The 20,144-nt window shown below is 36.4% G+C and overlaps 3 protein-coding genes across 8 annotated transcripts; all 3 read left to right on the forward strand.

Moving 5' to 3' along the window:
• LOC18599138 (Protein with RING/U-box and TRAF-like domain) lies at positions 1–4,504 on the forward strand. 6 transcript variants are annotated; one of them, XM_018122392.2, is made up of 5 exons: positions 1–265; positions 851–967; positions 2,026–2,329; positions 2,978–3,364; positions 3,815–4,504. In XM_018122392.2, the coding sequence occupies exons 3-5, from the start codon at positions 2,114–2,116 to the stop codon at positions 4,133–4,135; spliced, it is 924 nt and encodes a 307-aa protein (XP_017977881.2). In that variant the 5' UTR covers positions 1–265; positions 851–967; positions 2,026–2,113; the 3' UTR covers positions 4,136–4,504. The 6 variants fall into 6 exon arrangements, with proteins under 6 accessions (XP_017977881.2, XP_007029035.3, XP_017977883.2 ...); XM_007028973.3 differs by having other exon boundaries at positions 876–967; XM_018122394.2 differs by having other exon boundaries at positions 917–967.
• Positions 4,505–6,133: 1,629 nt separating this feature from the next.
• On the forward strand, positions 6,134–8,570 carry LOC18599139 (Protein kinase superfamily protein). The gene is made up of 7 exons (XM_088806246.1): positions 6,134–6,224; positions 6,352–6,608; positions 6,708–6,834; positions 6,923–7,196; positions 7,833–7,965; positions 8,038–8,124; positions 8,263–8,570. Exons 1-7 carry the CDS (start codon positions 6,134–6,136, stop codon positions 8,386–8,388), a joined length of 1,095 nt encoding a protein of 364 aa, XP_088662372.1. The 3' UTR covers positions 8,389–8,570.
• Positions 8,571–10,724: 2,154 nt separating this feature from the next.
• LOC18599140 (uncharacterized) lies at positions 10,725–19,657 on the forward strand. The gene is made up of 8 exons (XM_007028977.3): positions 10,725–11,193; positions 12,024–12,392; positions 12,469–12,728; positions 14,709–14,850; positions 15,056–15,427; positions 15,506–15,637; positions 16,806–16,934; positions 17,049–19,657. The coding sequence occupies exons 1-8, from the start codon at positions 11,095–11,097 to the stop codon at positions 19,359–19,361; spliced, it is 3,816 nt and encodes a 1,271-aa protein (XP_007029039.3). The 5' UTR covers positions 10,725–11,094; the 3' UTR covers positions 19,362–19,657.
• Positions 19,658–20,144: the final 487 nt, after the last annotated feature.

A 20,144-nucleotide genomic window follows, 5' to 3' on the forward strand; every position in this document is an offset into this window, starting at 1 on the left:
TTGAGGTATCGGTCCACTGGGGCAGAGGAGAGGAGAGGAGAGGAGAGGAGGAAGGGAACAAGAAGAAATCAGTGCTAAAGACGACATATACAGAAACCAAAATATTTTACTTCCAAAAAACCCAAAGAATAATAATAATAATAATAATAAAAGACCAATATTATCAAAATATACGACAGACGAGTTTGCATTTGCAAAGCAAAGCATGCCCACCATTTGATGCAAAACAAGTCTCCATTTTTTCCATGTGTGCGGTTTAAAACCCGTAAGTTTCGCTGCTCCTTTGGCACTGTCTTTTTTTTTTTTTTTGGTTTCAAAGATTTGAGCGCAACCCAGATTTTGTTTGTGGATTTCAATGATGTGTAAAGACACCAAGCTTGGAAATCTCAACTGGGTATTTGATTTCTTTTTTCCCTTTGGGTTTGGTTTTGTTTTTTCTTTTGATTGTTAATGTTTGAAACTTGAAAATTAGGAGTTTTTGTTTTGTTTTGTTTCTGTTGTTTGTGTTTTAATTAATCCAAATGGGAAAGTCGGTTTTTGGACAAACTTAGTTTTGACATTGCATCGAAAAAGAGGACACTTTGTTGGAATTTGGACATTGAGGGGTGGGAGAGGGGATTGTTTCCTTTCACTTTTCCCTCTCTCATTTTCCGGTTGCTTTATTAGAAGCTATAAAAAATTGGAGATTTTTAATTTTTTTGGTGGGTAAAATCCAACTTAAAAAATGGTGGATTTGTTTATAATTTGGGAGAAAATTTTGTTTTTTATGCTGTTCTTGTCTCATGTTTTGGTTGCTTTTTGATGGTATTTGGCATAAATAATAAAGCTAGTTCTTTTCTTTCTTACTCAGCTTTATATTTGATTCAAATTGGCAGTATTTTCATTAAAAACCTCGGAATGTTGCCTGCTTTTTTAGATGATCATGTTCTTCGGAAAGGTAGTTTTTGGCGAAGCTGGGTTCTATTTGGTTCGTGATTCTTCCTTTTGCTTGCTCAAAGATTCAGCATTTTATGAGAGTGTTTGTGGAAGGAATTAGACATGAAAGCATGCCTGTTCTTGTTGTGCATGGCAATCTGAATTTTTTGATTGGTTGGAAAATAATCCCTTTTATATAAGCTTTTTCTTTCTTCTTGTTTTCCTGCTTGGCAATTATCACTGAAATGAAAACAGTTAATCTTAGTTTTGAAACATACTTCCCGACGTTAGAATTGTGTACCTTTCTCTTGGAAAGATGGAAATTTATTATTCCTTAGAAGAATGGTGCTTATAAACCTGCTTAATACTGTTTCATAGTTTATTGCTGTTTATATACTAGTTTCACTAATCACAAAGTGTATGGCAAAAAAATTTTTGTTTAAACTTTGATTTCCATCTATGTGAAATTTGAAGAACAAGAAATAAGAAGGAAGAAGGCTTCTTACATGAAAACTGAGATGTGGTAAATGGGACGTTTATATGCAATCATGCCATGGAAATGATTGACATTATCAAGTTATTAGAGTAACTACCATATATTAATTTATCACTAGTTTACTGCTATTTCTTTTGGTTTTAGAGATAGTCTCTTCTGAATCCTGATATTTGATTGTCCTGTTGGAATGTAGTAATGTTGTATCTTTTGTTTGCTGTTGCTAGATTTCTCTTTAAAATGGCTGAGTGCTTTTGGAAAAATTTTACCTGAGAAATATTTGGTTTTTATTGCAATATGATGAATGGAGTATTAGCGATTTGAGACTCTTCTTGAAACAGGACATATTTAACTGCTTAAATGAGAATCTGGTTTTAATCTTGTTTGATCTTGTTACCAAAAAAGCTACTATTGGTTGCCATAGTTCCCCTGACCTGCCAAAATTAATGTTTGTGGTGAGAACAAGTGTGTTGAGTTTCCTTCAAATAGTTCACATGTTTTGCCCTGCTTGTGTTATTTCTTCTGGATGTTCAACTGCATATTATTGTATAATTTGCTACATGTTTTGTTTAAAATATCTTCTTCTGATGACATCTAATATTTATCCTGTATTGCAGGTAAATAGAGTGTGAAGCCTTTCAAAAGTACATAAACTTAAAATAATTTAAGTAGTTCACTAGAGATATCACCAGATTTGGAGTAGCAATGGCTCCTGGAGGCAGTGCTTGCAAAGAAGTTGTTGAATCTCATCCCTCTGTAGCAGATTATGACATTGCTACTGCAAAATCCGAGAGTAATACTACAACGATGAAGAGTCCTGTTAGTTTGCTTGGAAAACATGGAATTCATTCAAACAATGGTGTTTATGAACTCCTTGAGTGTCCTGTATGCACAAATTTGATGTACCCACCAATTCACCAGGTTTGTTCACCTGTGTACACTATTCGGGCTCCTCCATAAAGAATATAGTTTGTAGTATTTTGTTTTTCACCCTTTTTTCATTGTTTTTACTATTACTGAATTTTCTAATTTACTTGGTTGTGAGGGCTATATGTGTGCCTTCATATGCTTGTATGGAACTAAGAAATGATATCTGTATGCTGGGGGGGGGGGGGGGGGGGGGGGGGAAATGGTGGCGAAGAACTAGTTGTGGTGCGCTATTTAGTTAGATGTTTGGTTGTGCATCCTGTGAAATGTAGGGAATCAAACACAAGGCACTGAAGGGTTATGGACATATAGTTATAGGGAAAAAAGGGGTATTTGTTTCTATCCAAGAGGATATCTTATCATCTTGGAGCTTGGTTGCTGCAGTGGAGAGTTATCCTCAGGTGGGAAGATGGAAAAATAATTAATGTACTTGGAAAGCAATTTGAATGGGTGGAAATTTTGGTCAGACATAGGCTCATTTGGTGTTAAGGATAGTTTGGCTATAGTGTCCTTAAGTGATTAGGCTTTATGGGGATTTTTTACTATGGTATAGAGAATTTGTTCCTAGCCTCTTTCTATCAAAATTTGGAAAAATGATTCAGTTATGATTTCTATATGTTGTATCCAATATTTCTATTACAGTGCCCAAATGGACATACTCTGTGTTCTAACTGCAAGATTAGAGTGCACAACTGTTGCCCAACATGCTGCTATGATCTTGGAAATATAAGGTGTTTAGCTTTGGAGAAAGTTGCAGAATCCTTGGAACTCCCTTGTAAATACCAGAACCTAGGTTGCCATGATATCTTCCCCTATTACAGCAAGCTCAAGCATGAGCAACACTGTCGGTTTTGTCCCTACAATTGCCCCTATGCTGGGTCTGAGTGCTCTGTTACAGGTGACATCTCAACCCTTGTGGCACATCTCAAGGATGATCATAAGGTTGACATGCATGATGGATGTACCTTCAATCATCGATATGTCAAATCAAATCCACACGAAGTTGAAAATGCCACATGGATGCTTACTGTAAGTTCGTTTATGCTACAGTACATGACAGCTCAAGTGTTACCATGCTTCTCTGCTAGTTATTTGTGAATTGTGATAAAACATCATGGTCTCAAACTTTTGCTCATATTTTTCTTTTCTAGTTTTCAAAAGAAATTGAAAACCGTTTAAGTCACCTGAGTTCTTTATATTGCCAGGAGATTATGTGGTTTCTGTTCAGACTGTTCAAGTTATAGTTAGTGCCTGTTTTAAACTGCAAATCTCATGCTTCTGGAAGGATTCATTTGACAAGTTATCCATAATTATTTGCAACAAACTACTGCCATCTTTTTAAATAATTTATTGTAGATCTACTTTTAACTTTCTATACAAACTATCATAATGTTTTTATCTACTATTCCTCTGGTCAAATTAAATCTTGTCTTGATATGAAGCCCTAACCTACTTTTTGAACTCTGTCATCCTGTTCAGGTGTTTAATTGTTTTGGAAAACAGTTCTGCTTGCATTTTGAGGCATTCCAGTTTGGCATGGCACCTGTCTATATGGCCTTTTTACGTTTTATGGGTGATGATAATGAAGCAAAAAAGTTCAGTTATAGTTTGGAAGTTGGTGCCAATGGCCGTAGACTAATATGGCAGGGGATTCCCAGGAGCATCCGGGACAGTCATAGGAAAGTTCGTGACAGCCAGGATGGACTTATTATCCAAAGGAATCTGGCTCTATACTTTTCTGGTGGGGATAGGCAAGAGCTGAAGTTGAGGGTAACTGGCCGTATATGGAAAGAAGAATGAGATAGGATTCCATGGAGAATTAAGGTGATTTTGTACAGTTTCAAAAGGTTCTGAGTCTTATTGGGAAACAGATGAAGCTTTCATTTTTCTGATGGGGGCTTTCTTTTGTATTTACATGTTGTATTTTGACTGGGATCTCTGTCCTCAACAGTCCAATCTCTCTGTTGACCGCTGCCTTCTGCTGAATGTTTAGTGTAGGAAATGATGATTTATATGAGTCAACTTGGTTGCTCAAAGTTTAATGCAGCAACATGTATGAACTTTCCCTTTGAGTCCTTAAAAAGGTCTTTCGGCATCTTTTGGCTGTGATTGCCGTTAGCTTCCTGTATTAAACCACTTCCTCACTATTACAAAGTGCTATTTTGCTCATGTGTCCTGTTTATTGCCAAAAGTTTTCTGTTTTTCGTCCAAGATATAGCTTGATTGTTATTTGAAAATATTACGAGGAAACCACTGAAACTTTATTCTGAATGTTTCTGAATCAAAAGTACAATGTAGCTCGTTGATGATGCAAGCTTCAATACTGAAAAGAGTGAATGGGAATTATACATGCAAAGTAAAACTGACTTAATAATGTCAAAACATTACAGGACTAACATTAGTTCATCGACATGAATGTCAAATATTTTAAAACTTCGGCTAAACTTTGGAAGAGTGGAGAAGACGTGCTTATTCTTCCGGACAGACAGACACTGATAATCTGGTATCTAATGTGCTCTGTTTTCTGGTTCTGGTGATGTTTAGGACTTATAGCATGTACTTTTTCCAACAAATGATAGAACAATTATCATATTCCAAATTTCATGGTTTCCATTTTTGAATATCAAGCAGCTTATTTAATAATCTAAAACCCTTTGTTAATCATTAAGAAGTCATATTCCAACCAAGAAACCTTGGACTGTTGACATGGAAAGATTGAAATATGAAAGGTGACTTGCCATGCACAGTTCCATGTCTCCGTCCCATGTCGTTGCCAATTAGTAAAGATGGACGGTCCAGGTTTAGACTGGTATACCCAACAAATCCAAAAGGAAGATCATGATCATGCACCTCATGGGGTTTTTTCCTTGATAATTGCAATTTGGGAGAATGGAGAATTTGGACCAATGTTTATGATCAGGAATTCATTGCATGACTTTAATTTAGTTTCCTCACGAGATTGATCATGCAAATTTGCAAATCAAAGACCATTCGATTAGCATAAAAACGGAAAAGAATACATTAACAGAGAATAGAAAATATAAGTTTAGTTTAGAGACGTGCAGACGTGAATGCACGTAGAAGTAGGTGTGTTTTAACGGTTAAACTATGAGAGACCCGAGCTTCTCGGAAAACAGGGGAAACATGTGTGTCTGTTCTAATACAGAGCCATTACAGAGCATGGGGGAATAAACAGAAAAGAAAGAAAAAAAAAAAAGTTGAAACGACCTTCACTTTTCTGTTTCCTATAAAGTTCTGTATCTGTTTTTGCATTTTTCTCTGTTATCAACATTCCCCCCCCCCCTCCCTCTCTCTTTCTCTGTCAATCCAGCCTTCCATAGCTTTTTTTTGTCTGTTTAACCTTCTTGGGTTGATCAGATCACAGACTGTCAGGTATGTTTGTAATGCTTTAATGCTGTCTGTTTTTTTTTTTTATCTGAAATAGTGGTACATTTGATTTTGCAATCAAATGGATCATACATGCATTGACAATTGATTATGATCATTGCTTGTATGTATATGTTGCTGCTATCTGTTCATTTTAACAAAATCCCAAGTAGCATTCCGTGTCTTATTGTTTTTATTAAATTTGAGACAAATTCCAAGGGGATGGTGATTGAACCTTGGCAATCACCCTCAGGCTCCTTAGACTATGACCATTAGGTCAACCCTGAAAAGCATATAATATAATATTGTTTCATTTTTTTTTCCCATGCAGGAAAAGATTTGATTTTGCATTGGATTGATAAAAGAGTCCTTTTCACTGCATGAAAATTGGAGGTTTCAACATCCTGAGCTATGTTCTGCTGCGGAGGTGCGGAGGAGGAACCCAACGGCCCACCTGCAAACCAATATACAGCCCCACCTAGAGGAGGAAACCAATTCGGTGGCGCTGGTAATTGTTTTTCCGTATCTCTTTAACTTTTGGAGCTTTATTTGTTCTGTTTTCCATTCTTCTTAGGCCTCTCAAGAGTCAAGAAAATGGTTTTCAAATCCTTATAATGGTATGTTTACAGGCAGTGGGAGAGGAGAGCCAAGGGCTTCCAATGTGGTTAAAAGTGGGGCTCCTCAGAAAGTCCTACCAATTGAAATTCCAGCTATGACATTGGATGAGTTAAATAGGATGACTGGTAACTTTGGCACAAAGGCTTTGATCGGAGAAGGTTCTTATGGCCGAGTTTTCTATGCAAAGTTAAGTAATGGTCAGGATGCAGCAATAAAGAAGCTGGATACTAGTTCTTCACAAGAACCAGATTCTGATTTTGGAGCACAGGTGAGAGTGAGACACATAAAACCCTTTTCTTTCCACTATTAAGGTGATCTGTGTAGAGTTTGATTATGATCCCATGTTATTGTTACCATGAATTTGCAGTTATCAGTGGTTTCAAGACTTAAACATGAACATTTTGTGGAGTTGATGGGGTATTGTTTGGAAGCAAATAACCGAATCTTGGTATATCAGTACGCGACAATGGGTTCTTTACATGATGTATTACATGGTATGCTCAGTTTCGTCATTCATCTTTTTGCTTTTCTTTTGTTGACATTATGAAATTTTGTTCATTTTCAGTATTTTTTCTTTATCAGGTAGGAAAGGTGTACAAGGAGCTGAACCAGGTCCAGTTCTCACCTGGAACCAAAGAGTAAAAGTTGCCTATGGTGCTGCAAAAGGTCTTGAATATTTGCATGAGAAAGTTCAGCCTTCAATAGTTCATCGTGATGTCAGATCAAGCAATGTTCTTCTTTTTGATGACTTCATGGCCAAAATTGCCGATTTCAACTTGACAAATCAATCTTCTGACACAGCTGCTCGACTGCATTCGACTAGAGTCTTGGGTACATTTGGGTACCATGCCCCAGAGTAAGTCTTGTACTCTAGCATTTTAATCCGTTTACAACTATAACGTGCCAAAGAAGCCAATTTATGGCCTAGTCTGCACCTATATATAAACTGATTTAAGTTATTAAAACTTTGCATGCCTGCAGATTATTTCATTGAAATGAAACCAAGACAGATTATCTTCTTGAGTGTTAGAGTTTAGGATACCTTCATTTTCATCTTTGATCCTCAGACAAATTACCACAAAGTTATAACTCTAAAGATTTATGAAATTTAGAATCACTTCTAGTCAGGAACAGATTTTTTATACTTACCTACAGTAGGCACCCATTTTGTGATTCTTATGCATTTGTGCATATACCATCCTTGGTTGCAACTCTTTTTCAATTTCAATTTCCAATGTTCCAAAACTAAGATACAAGTTGTTCCAGGAACCATGACATTGAAAATTTTCTGTATCTGCAGAAGTTGCTTTTATCATTTTCAAACAATGAAATTAGTGATATCGTACATGTAATTCTATCTAGTATCTGATTCATGTTATTGCCACAAGTAATGAAACAGATTCCTCGTAGTAAATTACAGTTGCCTGTTGTCTTGTACAAGGACCATTATTTTTCCCAGTATTCATTCTAACTTTCTTTCGTTTCTGGTTAGGTATGCTATGACAGGGCAGATAACACAGAAAAGTGATGTATACAGTTTCGGTGTTGTTCTTCTAGAGCTGTTGACAGGGAGAAAACCAGTAGACCATACAATGCCCAAAGGACAACAGAGTCTTGTTACTTGGGTGTGTTTCCTTTCCTATATGTATTTCCTGGCCCTTTAGATGTGCCTCTTGACTCATTTTTACATAACGCAGGCAACTCCAAGATTGAGTGAGGACAAGGTTAAGCAATGTGTGGATCCCAAGCTAAGCAATGACTACCCACCAAAGGCAATTGCCAAGGTTGTTGTCTCTTCTGCTACGTTATTTTCCATATGACCAGCTGGTTTTTCACAGTGCAGTTGACTTTCCCTAGTAATGATTGACTTGCCTCTTAGTGGTATCATTTTTTTTTTATATATTATTGTTTGGATATCTCAGCTAGCAGCAGTTGCGGCACTTTGTGTCCAGTATGAGGCAGACTTCCGGCCAAACATGACAATTGTTGTCAAAGCTATTCAGCCTCTTCTTAATGCAAAACCAGCAGGAGCAGAGTCTCAAGCATAGTATACATCTGACCTGAAAACCAGTAGTGAGGCTCATGTACTTGTAACTTTTTCCTCATGTTTTGTAGTCTCATTACACAATCAAGTCCATTTTCCAATCAATTCTATTCCCCCCAGAACCAGAAGGACCATTTCTTGGAGATTCAGTTTTCTCTCGTTAAATCTGCATTCTACCCTTGTATATGCTTGCTTTTGTTGTTACTTCTTGAATGCTCCTACTCCCGAGTGTTGAACCTGATAAGCCCAAACTATTCATGGATTTTAAATTTCGTCACCCCACCTCATATTATAATAAGAACCCTAACAGATTTCTTTCTTTTTAACATAAAAATTTTCTTAAATCTCTTTACATGTTTCTTTCATTTATTTTCAACAATTTCTTTTTACCTTAACCATTATTTAATTTGAAAATAACTTTATTGATTAAAAAATTTGGATATAAAAACATGTTTGGATGTTTTAAATTTGAAATTGTTTCAAATTTCAACTAATTCCAGTTCAAATTATCCTAAATATTTTCATTTTAAACTTTAAATTACTTTGAGTTGGATTAAATCGGATATCGCATTATTTTACTTTTGAGTTATCTTCTATTTAAATTAAACGTAATTTGAATTAAAACTGTATTTTACTAGATTATCAAATTATAATCATTTTTGAAAAAAATTAATTCAAATTAATTAAAAAGGTCAAAGAAAATTAGCTGGGCCTAATTTATGGCCCTGGGAGTTGGATCCTTTTAGTGACTGCATAACCATTAGAGAACGGGCAAGCGCTGCCCCGTTTTTTGCTCCTGTCTTTTAAACTCGTGTTGTCTTCAAGCTCTTGACCCTTTTTTTTTTATTATATAAAAAAGAAAAAAAAACAAATATATAAGAATTTGACAAGTTCCATTATTGTTGTTATAATTAGAAGCTTATTAATAGCATAAGGATTTAAGAAAATTTGGCAACGATGAAAAAATTGAGCTACTATGTTAATCTTCTAAATATTTGTGCTAAATTGCTAATTCAATAATGATGTCATCTTTAAATAAAATGACAACATCCATGCCTCATCTAAACTAAAAAAATAAAAAAATGACAACACTTTCTCGACAAACAAACAACATTGCGTGTAATTTTTTTTCTTTTTTTCATTATTATTTAGTTTTTTCTTTTATTGAAGAAAATGAATTTAAATATTATTTTTTATATCTAATTTGCAACCAAGCATGATACCTTGATATTCACACATTTTTTTTCTTTTGAGAGAAAAAAACGAAGTGGTAGACAAAGGTTAAATTAACTTTTTGAGATCTCTAGCTTGCAAAATTTCAAAGTAGCCTATTATTTCGCCGACAATAACTAAAATAAATAAATAAATAAATATTAAATAAAGGAGGGACTGGGTCCATCGTTTGTTTGCGGAAATCCATCCCATCTGACAAGGACATACGTGGAAGATATTGATTCGGTATTAACATGTAAAAATGACTATGTACTGTCTGATTAGACTTTTTTTCCCCCTGATTTGAGACCCAAAAAGGCCCAACGGTTATCTCACCGGCGCACGTTAATTGTTTTAGCCCTCTCCAAACGGCGTAGCTTTGGACCTGTCTTCAAGTCTTCGGTCTTCAGGTTGGTGCACACCGTGTACGCAAACCCTGGCAGATGAGGTCATTTTTGTCATTTTAGAAAAAGACGATTAGCTTGTCTCTTTTTTTGTTGGGTTTAATGAACTTTTTACATGCGTGAAAAATAAAAACGGCCAATTTATGTCGTCATTATTTCACATTTCATCATATTTATTTATAAAGTAATTATTTTGTTCAGAAATTAGTTTTATGATGAAATATCTACATGAGAAGACCATATGACCTATTAATTATTTGTGGTTAATTTTATTATATATAAAATTATTTATGTCATGTTATTGTTTTTTATGCTCAAGTGTCATTACTTTGTTTTTTTTCATGTGCTCACCATGGAAAATAAATGTACAAGTAAATATTTAATTGACAAATGTAACTCTTTTTTGTACCACCTAATTAATTGCAATAAACCACTTTAAACTCTAATAAGTCAAAGCTTATTTCCAATCACCTCAAAATACCAAATATGGTAGTAATTGATTTTATTTGTTTATTTGAAAAATAATTTTTATTTTATTCTACACTTTTTTTGGTATTTTAATCTAATATTGAATCATTACCTACATTTTTTGGTAAAATTTATAACAAATAATAAAAAAACATAGTGTATTATTTTCTGTTTTTACCTCACAGAGTTAAAAAAAAAAATTGTAATGTAAACAGTCTGTTTCCATTTTAACCGTCCTTCCCCTTCCCCCATGCCCATGGCCAAACAAGCAGGCCCGAAATCCTTGCTTTCTGATTTTCTCTTACAAATATAAATATATATAAATAAAAAAAAAACGCAGCACCAAATCTGATCATCGTCATCAACCCCCCAAAGCCCACTCTATCAATTTTCTCTTCTCTCGTCGATCTTTCTCTGAAATTCAATCCGGTTTAGATCCCAGAAGAAAAACCAAACCACCCAATCATCATTTTAACGATCTTTGAATTACATTTTTTTTTGCGTTTTTGTCGAATCGGATTAAATCGGTTGTTCTTTTGGATCGGTAAAATAAAACGGAATTGAAGGGTAGGAATGGAAGGATTGGTAAATAATTATAAATCAAAGAGAGTTTGAAGAATCAAAGGATGCCAGGATTAGCGCAAAGAAATGAGCAATATAGTAATGCCTCATTTGGGTTTTGGTGTAAGCATAGCGATGATGTTAGCTACAATCAGCTCCAGAAGGTATTCGGTTTTCATTTTGTTCAATTTTTTGTGTATTTTTGTTGATTTTTTGGTGATTAATTATTTTAATTGAATTGGATTGGATCACTGTTTTGGATTGGGTTTGTCGTTTATTCGAATGGGTAGTTTTAGTTGGGATTGGATCTTAATTTATTGGAATTTAATTTTTTTTCTTTTATCAGATCCAGTTTACAGAATTTATAGTGTTGATTATGTGCCAATTTGGATTCTAGTATTGGATTTGTTGTTCAATGGCATCTGCCTTGCTTAGAGACGTTAGACATTAGTTGGCTAATCTTTTTGGGAGCTAAGGCACTGATGTTATAGTGCTATTCCTGGTTTTGAATCGGGTAATGGAAGAAATAAGAATTAGAAATTTGATAATTAACTTCGTTAATGTCGGTTCTTAATGATTTTTTTCACTCTTTGTTGAGCTCAATGTGGCTTTCAGCCATTTTCTATGGTCTTTTTATCTTTTGGGCTATCAGAAGTATGGGTAGGTGATTGAGGAATTGGGAATTCAAGGATTGGTGCTTGTCTGCCATTAGCAAATATGGATAGTGCTTGCCCAAGGGGGCACCAAATGGTTAGAATATGAAACTCCAACTAAGAGATCACAGGTTTGAGTCCTGGGGATGGGAAGAGACGGGGTGTATGAGATAGGTGAGAGCTAACATAGCATGTCTCCACTCTCCATATGTACCAGGAACGAGGGATACTGTTGATTATGCAAGTTAATAACTGACATGTTTTATAAATGCATGGTCTATTGATTTCGTTTGCATCTTTTTGATTAGTTACTAACAAAAAGCTATGTTTTTATGTTGTAGTTTTGGAGTGAGCTGTCATTCCAAGCTCGGCAGGAGCTCCTTAGAATTGATAAACAAACCCTCTTTGAGCAAGCTCGCAAGAACATGTACTGCTCCAGATGTAATGGGCTACTGCTTGAAGGTTTTTCGCAGATTGTCATGTATGGAAAATCCTTGCTGCAGGAGGGAATAGCTGCTAACCTTCATTACAACAGGTCAGGAGTCTCAAAAAACCAAAGTGATGGTGGATTGAGTATGACAAATGGGTCGCAAGATGAAATTCAAGATCCATCTGTCCATCCTTGGGGAGGTTTGACCACAACTCGTGATGGGTCACTTACTCTTCTTGACTGCTATTTGTGCTCAAAGTCACTCAAGGGACTCCAAAATGTTCGTGCTGATCAAATTGTTTTCTCTGCTTATGTTTTCCCTTTTCGTCTAGTTGTTGATGTTGCAATTGAATCAGGTGTTTGACAGTGCACGTGCAAGGGAACGGGAGCGTGAATTGCTTTATCCTGATGCTTGTGGTGGGGGAGGTCGGGGTTGGATAAGCCAAGGAATTGCTAGTTATGGCAGAGGACATGGAACAAGAGAAACATGTGCGCTGCACACTGCCAGGCTTTCTTGTGACACCTTGGTGGATTTCTGGTCAGCTCTTGGAGAAGAAACTCGGCAGTCTCTCTTAAGAATGAAGGAGGATGATTTTATTGAGAGGCTTATGTACAGGTGTGTTTGTAGCTCCTTTGTGGTTGAATATGTGTCATTTGTTGTATTGTTCAGCTGATGAAAAGTATGAAGTTTGATGGTTATTGATCAAACTTTGTTTGGAGTAAGAAGTAGGAGGCTAGTGGTGGGAGTGTTAGTACTATGAAGAGGACAAAAGTTTTGTTTGATGGTATCAAAGACATGGAAGTTTCATTTGTGTGCCTTTAAAAGCTTTAGTCTGTGTTCTTCTCCTAGTTGAAAACTGACTAGCTCTGTGAAGTAAATTTAGCTGTCGTGTATCTGATTTCCTAGCTATGAGAGTGTATGTGTTTTAGATGGATAATTATTAAAATAAAACTTGTGATGAGCCATGAAGTGAGGAAATGAAACTCCATTTTTCAGATTGGAGAAAAGATATTATTCAATTTACTATTCAAGATGCTTGAAAATGTTAACATACAAGGTACTGAGTTTTTTTCTTTTTGTCGGTTGACTTGGCCGTGGCATTAACTTCAGGAAAGCAGTCTCTTCTTCATCTTTCCATGAGTTGGTTCTTTCATACAGTGATGTAACTTTAGAGCCTTATTTTGAATACATTTTGGTCATCCATGAGAATCCCGCTTCAATTTACAGAGTTTAGTAATTAGAAGATATAATACTAGTACTCCTAGAAGCATGTGTTGAACTAGAATTTGGGATTTATTCTTTCTTTCTGGCTTTCAAGCATGACATGAAACCATTAAGGAACAGAAAGTCCAACCTTGTAAGAATCATCCATTCCTAGCAGCTTTGAAGGCATAAATTAGTAAGAAACCTGCAATAACTGAGTGCTGCTTCCTTTGGAGGGAGAGTAAACCCTAAAAAATGACATCTCTAAATGGTCTTTAATCAAGATATTAAGTAGTGGATAATGAGAATGACTGATGTTGGCCAAGACTTTTCTATATTGAAGGAGATCAGAATTTTAGAGAATCAAAACAATATGATCTTAGAACCTGGACTTATAAACAGTTAATGAGTACTATTTATCTCTGTCTCTGTACCTCTCTTGAAAGTTAATTTTTTTTTTCTTCTTTCCCTTGAATAGTCAACTGTAGGCTGTCCAGTTCTAGTGATCAAAGGAAAAAGCAAGAGAAAAGATCTGATTAAGTTGACGTTACTCTTTTCCTTGTTACCATAAATCCCAAACAGCACCCTGCTACAAGAGATTGTGAGTAGACAGGGAAATTGTATTTTAACGGAAGGTATCTCAAATATGTGTGCTTTGTTTCAATGTTTGTAGTTGAAAGTTATTCTTATGGAAGATGGACTAGGGGGTAAGTTTGAATCTGAGGTCCCTGAAATTATGGGTAGTGAAAGATGCGTACACTGTTTGCATCAGTGTTGTTCCAGGGAACAACAGGCCTGTAAATTTATTTTCTTGTTTACTCAACCATGTGGACTTTCTTTAATGGATTGCTTTCCCTATATGATTGCTGTCATGCTTATTATCCTTGTTACTTTTTCAATTCTGTAAATCTTCATGGTTGTGGTGGAGTCAAATGTTGCTAACTAAGAAATTACACTTTTATGAGATAAACTAGGTAAAGTTTCTGACTGATGAGTATCATCACTGGTGTTTGTAGGATAGAACTATAAGCATTAGAGTAAAAAATTAAACAAGTACTGATAACGAAATTTTCATATAAAAACAAGATGTAGATGTTGAAAGGTGTTTTTGTAGAGAAGTGCATATGAATTGAGGCTGTATAAAGGGTGGGATGGGGGGATATGCTTAAAGAGATATTGATAGAGTAAAATTTGTAGCCTCCTTCAGTATGAAAAAAATTAACATGAGATGATTTCTTTTGAGCAATGAAAATGAGACATTAAATGGACTGGAATGGCTGCAAAAGTTTTGCATCTGCCTTGACCACTTCTGCTTATCTGTCTTTACGACATGCCTGTAGACTTCTGCTCTCTATTGTTTGTATAGATCTCACATTTGCATCTCTGTCACAGGTTTGACAGCAAGAGATTTTGCAGAGATTGCAGAAGAAATGTTATCCGTGAGTTCAAGGAGCTGAAAGAGCTAAAACGTATGCGTAGAGAACCTCGATGCACTAGTTGGTTTTGTGTTGCAGATACAGCCTTTTTATATGAGGTGCTTCATCCATATATTTAACCATATGTTCATATGTTCATGGCTGTCGTTATGATACTATCATATGTTCATCTTTTGATCTACTTGTTCATAAAGAATGGATGAAATTAGCATTTTGACTGCTTTAGTCATAATTTGTTGAACTTGTTGTGAGAATTTTCAAAATATATATGACTTGCAACATTTTTCTTTACTACTTGCCCAGGTATCTGATGACACAGTCCAAGCTGATTGGCGCCAAACTTTTGCGGACACTGTTGGAACTTACCACCACTTTGAATGGGCAGTTGGAACTGGGGAAGGAAAATCAGATATTATGGAATTTGAAAATGTTGGCATGAATGGAAGTGTTCAAGTCAATGGCCTGGATCTTGGTAGCTTGAGTGCGTGTTATATCACCCTGAGGGCCTGGAAATTGGATGGCCGCTGCTCTGAGCTTTCTGTAAAAGGCCATGCATTAAAGGGCCAACAATGTGTGCATTGCAGGCTTGTAGTTGGAGATGGTTATGTTACAATCACAAGGGGGGAAAGTATCAGAAGGTTTTTTGAGCATGCTGAAGAGGCTGAGGAAGAGGAGGTAGTTCAAACTTTGTGAGGCTTATAAATGAAGTTGTTTGGATAATAGTGATGTTGAACTTTTAGCTCATCTTTTCAGGATGATGATTCCATGGACAAGGATGGAAATGAGCTCGATGGAGAATGCTCCCGTCCCCAAAAACATGCGAAGAGTCCTGAACTTGCTCGAGAGTTTCTTCTTGATGCAGCAACTGTTATTTTTAAAGAACAGGTATCTTCAAATCTTTTCAGCCTTTTTGTGCTTTATAGTCTTGCAACATGCCTGCCTTTTTTTTCGCTTATTTACTCAAAAAAAAAAATTCATCTGTGGGATTCTATTATTTCCGTTCAATAATTAAAACCCTTGTGTGTGTAGAAGAATGTGATCAGTAGGGAGGTAGCAAAAAACAGTTGTATATTAATGACTTGATGTGCTAATTAGCAGCAGGTGAGTTATAAGTGTAGAAAATTTCATTATTTTTGACAGAATCTCTGTTTATATGAAAATGGTTTTTGTTGTTTAATGTTGTGCTTTAGAGAAGCAGGACTAACAATTAATGAAAATTTGTCTTGGGTTAAACTTTGAGAAGAATTGACCGTATGTTCTGAACTTGATAACCAGGAAACACCCATATGAGTGATACATAAAGATGGGAAGATTATAATAACTTTGAAAAAGATTGCCATCGGATGTTCATAATACTGTAGCTACTTAGCTGGGGGTACGAAAAGTAATTGGTTTTCTGTGTAAGCAATGATACATGACCTAGTAATGGGGAAAAATATTTCCTGAGACAAGTATGAGGCCAACCTTGCTAACTTCCATCCTGTTAAGTATCTGTTTGGAAGCAAATGTACACCTGTCAAACAAATTCCGTGGAGGTGCTTAACCTCATTTCCTTAACTCAGATTCATGTTAATACAGAGGCAGTAGCGCATTTTGTACTGGCTAAAATGAAGATGTTTTCGGGCAGTAATCTATAAAGAACACCAGTGGTTGCCTGGTGGCAAAGAGTGAGTTAATCCAAGTTTCAGAGTGAAATGCTGGGAGAAAAGATATGGGACCTATAATTTAAGTGAGGTCATCTGCAATCAAGGCTAATGAGTTCAAATTTAAGGCTACATATTCTAGTCCTTTGTTTTGATATAGATGATTGGTATTATATCTGGAAAAATTCAAAGAAAAGGTTTTCTTATATATGTGATTAACTGAGTCTTAAAAGATTTTAAATAATTGAATCACAAGAGTTACAATGAGTTAGATTTGAGTACTTCTAGAACTTGGACTTTGTTTTAGTGCTTCTTGTGGTTGTGGCACAGCAAACATACAAGTCAATCTGTTTCAGTTGTTTGTGTTCTCCTTATTGCTAAAACATACTATTTATCCATTTTGAATTCAGGTTGAAAAGGCTTTTAGGGAAGGAACAGCACGCCAGAACGCACACAGTATCTTTGTTTGTCTTGCACTAAAGCTGCTGGAAGAACGCGTTCATGTTGCATGCAAGGAAATTATTACATTGGAAAAACAGGTCTGAATAATTGGTGATACTTCAGGATAGGTTTTCCTTTCTGCTTTTAGATAATTATTGGAGGTTTTTCTGTATTTTTTGATAAATATTTTTAACACTACATGATTTCTACAGATGAAGCTACTTGAAGAAGAAGAGAAGGAAAAGCGTGAAGAAGAAGAACGCAAGGAGAGGAAAAGAACAAAAGAACGAGAGAAAAAACTCAGGAGAAAGGAGAGACTGAAAGGAAAAGAAAGGGAGAAAGAAAAACAATGTGCTGAGTCAAGTATTATTCCTGTTGCTCCTGACGTCTCGAAGGAAGAATCTTCACCAAGCATTGAGGTTGAAGAAAATATCGCTATTAGTTGCAGAGACTCTGTGAGTGACACAGGTGATATTATTGTCTCTAGACCTGGTTCTCCAGACATTGAAGAACAGTTTTTAGATGGGCATTCCACTTCAAGTTTGCAAAATCACTCTTTTGATAGTCCTGATGCAGAAGGTACCAAAGAAAAAGATGGGAATGGCTCTTTTACAATGGAGCAATCAAAATTTTCTCGTCGGAGATTGAAATTTCGCAAGGATGGTCCTTTTGATCCATCCCCAAAATGGTCTGATCGGCGCCGGTTTGCTGCTGTTTCAGAAAGTGCTCCTGTTAATAGATCCGAGCCAAGATATCAGATTGAAAACTTTGAGGCTCCTTCCAGGAGCATCAACGGATTAAATAGGCAATTAAGGATAAGCAGTGCAAAGCCCAATGGTCGGAATTGTGGTGTTAAGTATACTGAGAAGTTTCAGTGTTCCAACGGCCGGGTTGACAGGTATGACTTCTACTCTTGCAGCTGCAGCCAACACAATGAATACAGAGCCAAGATTGAGCCACTTGTTTCTGCAACTAGAGTAGGTCGAGAGCCCAAATCTGTGAGCAAGTCAGAATCTGCAGTGGATATGTCCAAGCAAGTCTATCGTGGTAACAAGTATAATCGACAAGATTACATGCGTGAAGATTGTGGGAAGCTGAAAAATAAAATTATTGCTGGAACCAATCCTTCCGGTCGAGATTCACTTCATTCCAAGAAAGTTTGGGAGCCCACAGAAGCACAGAAAAAGTACCCCCGGAGCAACTCTGATACAGATATTACTTTGAGGTCATCTACTTACAGTGAAGGAGCTGGACCTGATAATAACTTTGTTAAGTCATCAGGTGAAACGTGCTCTAGTGAAGCGAGTGTAAATTTGGGTGAAATTGATCATGAGCATAGCAAAGCTAACAAATCAAGGAACTCCAGCATTGCAATGGATGAGGACTGTCATGTGGAACAACAGGATCAATGCTCTTCGCTGAATGCTGTGTATGAGGAAGTTGGAATTTGTTCCAATAGAAATCCTACCTTGAATGGAATTTCTCATTCTATGATGAGTAGCACTTCTAATTCTGATAACTGCTCTTCATGCCTTAGTGAAGGAGATAGCAATACCTCCTCTTCAAATCATGGAAACTTGGAATCTTCATCAACATCAGATTCTGAAGATGCCAGCCAACAATCAGATGGGAGAGATACTTCAGTCTGCCATCAAAATGGCTTCTCCGAAGTTCAGGTGAAAGGAATGGATAAAAAACAGGATGTCAATGGAGGGGTTGCTCTGGGGAGCCAGGCATTGTTTGGAAATACACCAGATGGTAGAGGGAACAAAGTTCCTGGAAATCCACTGACAAAAACTGCTGAAAATTCTGACAATGGAAAACCCACTGCTGTTATGGGTTCTCAACATCAAGGCATGTTTACATCAGTGCATAACCAACATATACAATTTCCAGTGTATCAGGCTCCTTCAACCATGGGTTACTACCATCAGAATCCTGTTTCTTGGCCAGCTAGTCCAGCTAATGGATTAATGCCCTTTCCTCCAAATCCCTATCTTTATGCTGGCCCTCTTGGCTATGGTTTAAACGGGAACTCACGTTTATGCATGCCATATGGCACTCTGCAGCATTTAGCAACCCCCCTGTTTAATCCTGGTCCTGTTCCGGTTTATCAGCCAGTTTCAAAGGTCAATGGCTTGTATTCAGAGGAGCAAACTCAGATTCCCAAGCCTGGAACAACAAAAGAAGCTTTCACTGAAGTTAACACAGAGAGGGTTGTTCCTGGCAGGCTGCATCCAACAGAACAAGCAGCAAATGGAGAAGGAAGGCAAAATGATGTCTCTGCCAAATTGCACACAGATAACACTAGCTTTTCCTTGTTCCATTTTGGTGGGCCTGTGGCGCTTTCAACAGGATGCAAATCTAATCCTGTCCCTTTGAAAGATGAGATTGTGGGAGAACTTTCTTCTCAATTTTCAGTAGATCATGTTGAAAATGGTCATGCTTGCAATAAAAAAGAGACTACTATTGAAGAGTACAATTTGTTTGCAGCGAGTAACGGCATAAGGTTTCCGTTCTTCTAATATAGTAGTTAGATATGGGTGACTGTTTGCCAATTTAGTCCCTACCTTCTTGCTCAGTGATATTGAAGTTTGAGAGTACTTTGTAATTCGGTATACAATAATCTTACTGTGAAAGAAAATCCAATTTTAGCTTATAGTTTCTTTAGTAGATTGTTACCAATTTGTCTCATTGTTTTATTTAATGTAGAGAAAGATAAAGTTGGGAGAGTGCCATATAATGTTTGAGGGCTTTTCTGTATGAGGTCAGTTTTTTTGAGTAATGAAGCTTTGCTGGTATGAGATTTTGTTTTCTTGGATTTTCTTTGGATTTGTGGCCATTTCAATTTCGGTTCTTGAAAGATTCTGATTTATCTTAAACATGGTTTGCTTGAGATGAGTATTAGCATCCATAAATCCTTTGTTTATATTGATTTGTTGAGCAAGGAGCAATTGGACTTGCATGTCCCAAGTGACTTTGAGTTTGATTTGTTGCTGACAGGAAGATCTTCCTCCTTGTAAGGAATAACATTCCTTTCCATTCTTCCTAGAAGAAAAGTTTATTAAACAACAGATCTGGTAATCAGAATGTAGTTGCTTGTCTGCGGAACACTATAATCTATATTTTCTGATCTTTTCCCAAAGGAAGATATGTTCACCTCTTAACCTTGAGCAGCAAGGAATATTGCCATGATGGAAGCTTGCAAAATGGTAGGGTTTGTCATTTTGTTTATGTCTTCAAGTAGGATATAGATTCTAGAAGCCAAGTAATTGATTTATTCAGGATTAGAAAAGAGCGCAAAGGAT

This window comes from Theobroma cacao, chromosome 5 (genome assembly GCF_053813885.1).
Source record: "Theobroma cacao isolate CCN51 chromosome 5, ASM5381388v1, whole genome shotgun sequence".
Classification (NCBI taxonomy): domain Eukaryota; kingdom Viridiplantae; phylum Streptophyta; class Magnoliopsida; order Malvales; family Malvaceae; genus Theobroma; species Theobroma cacao.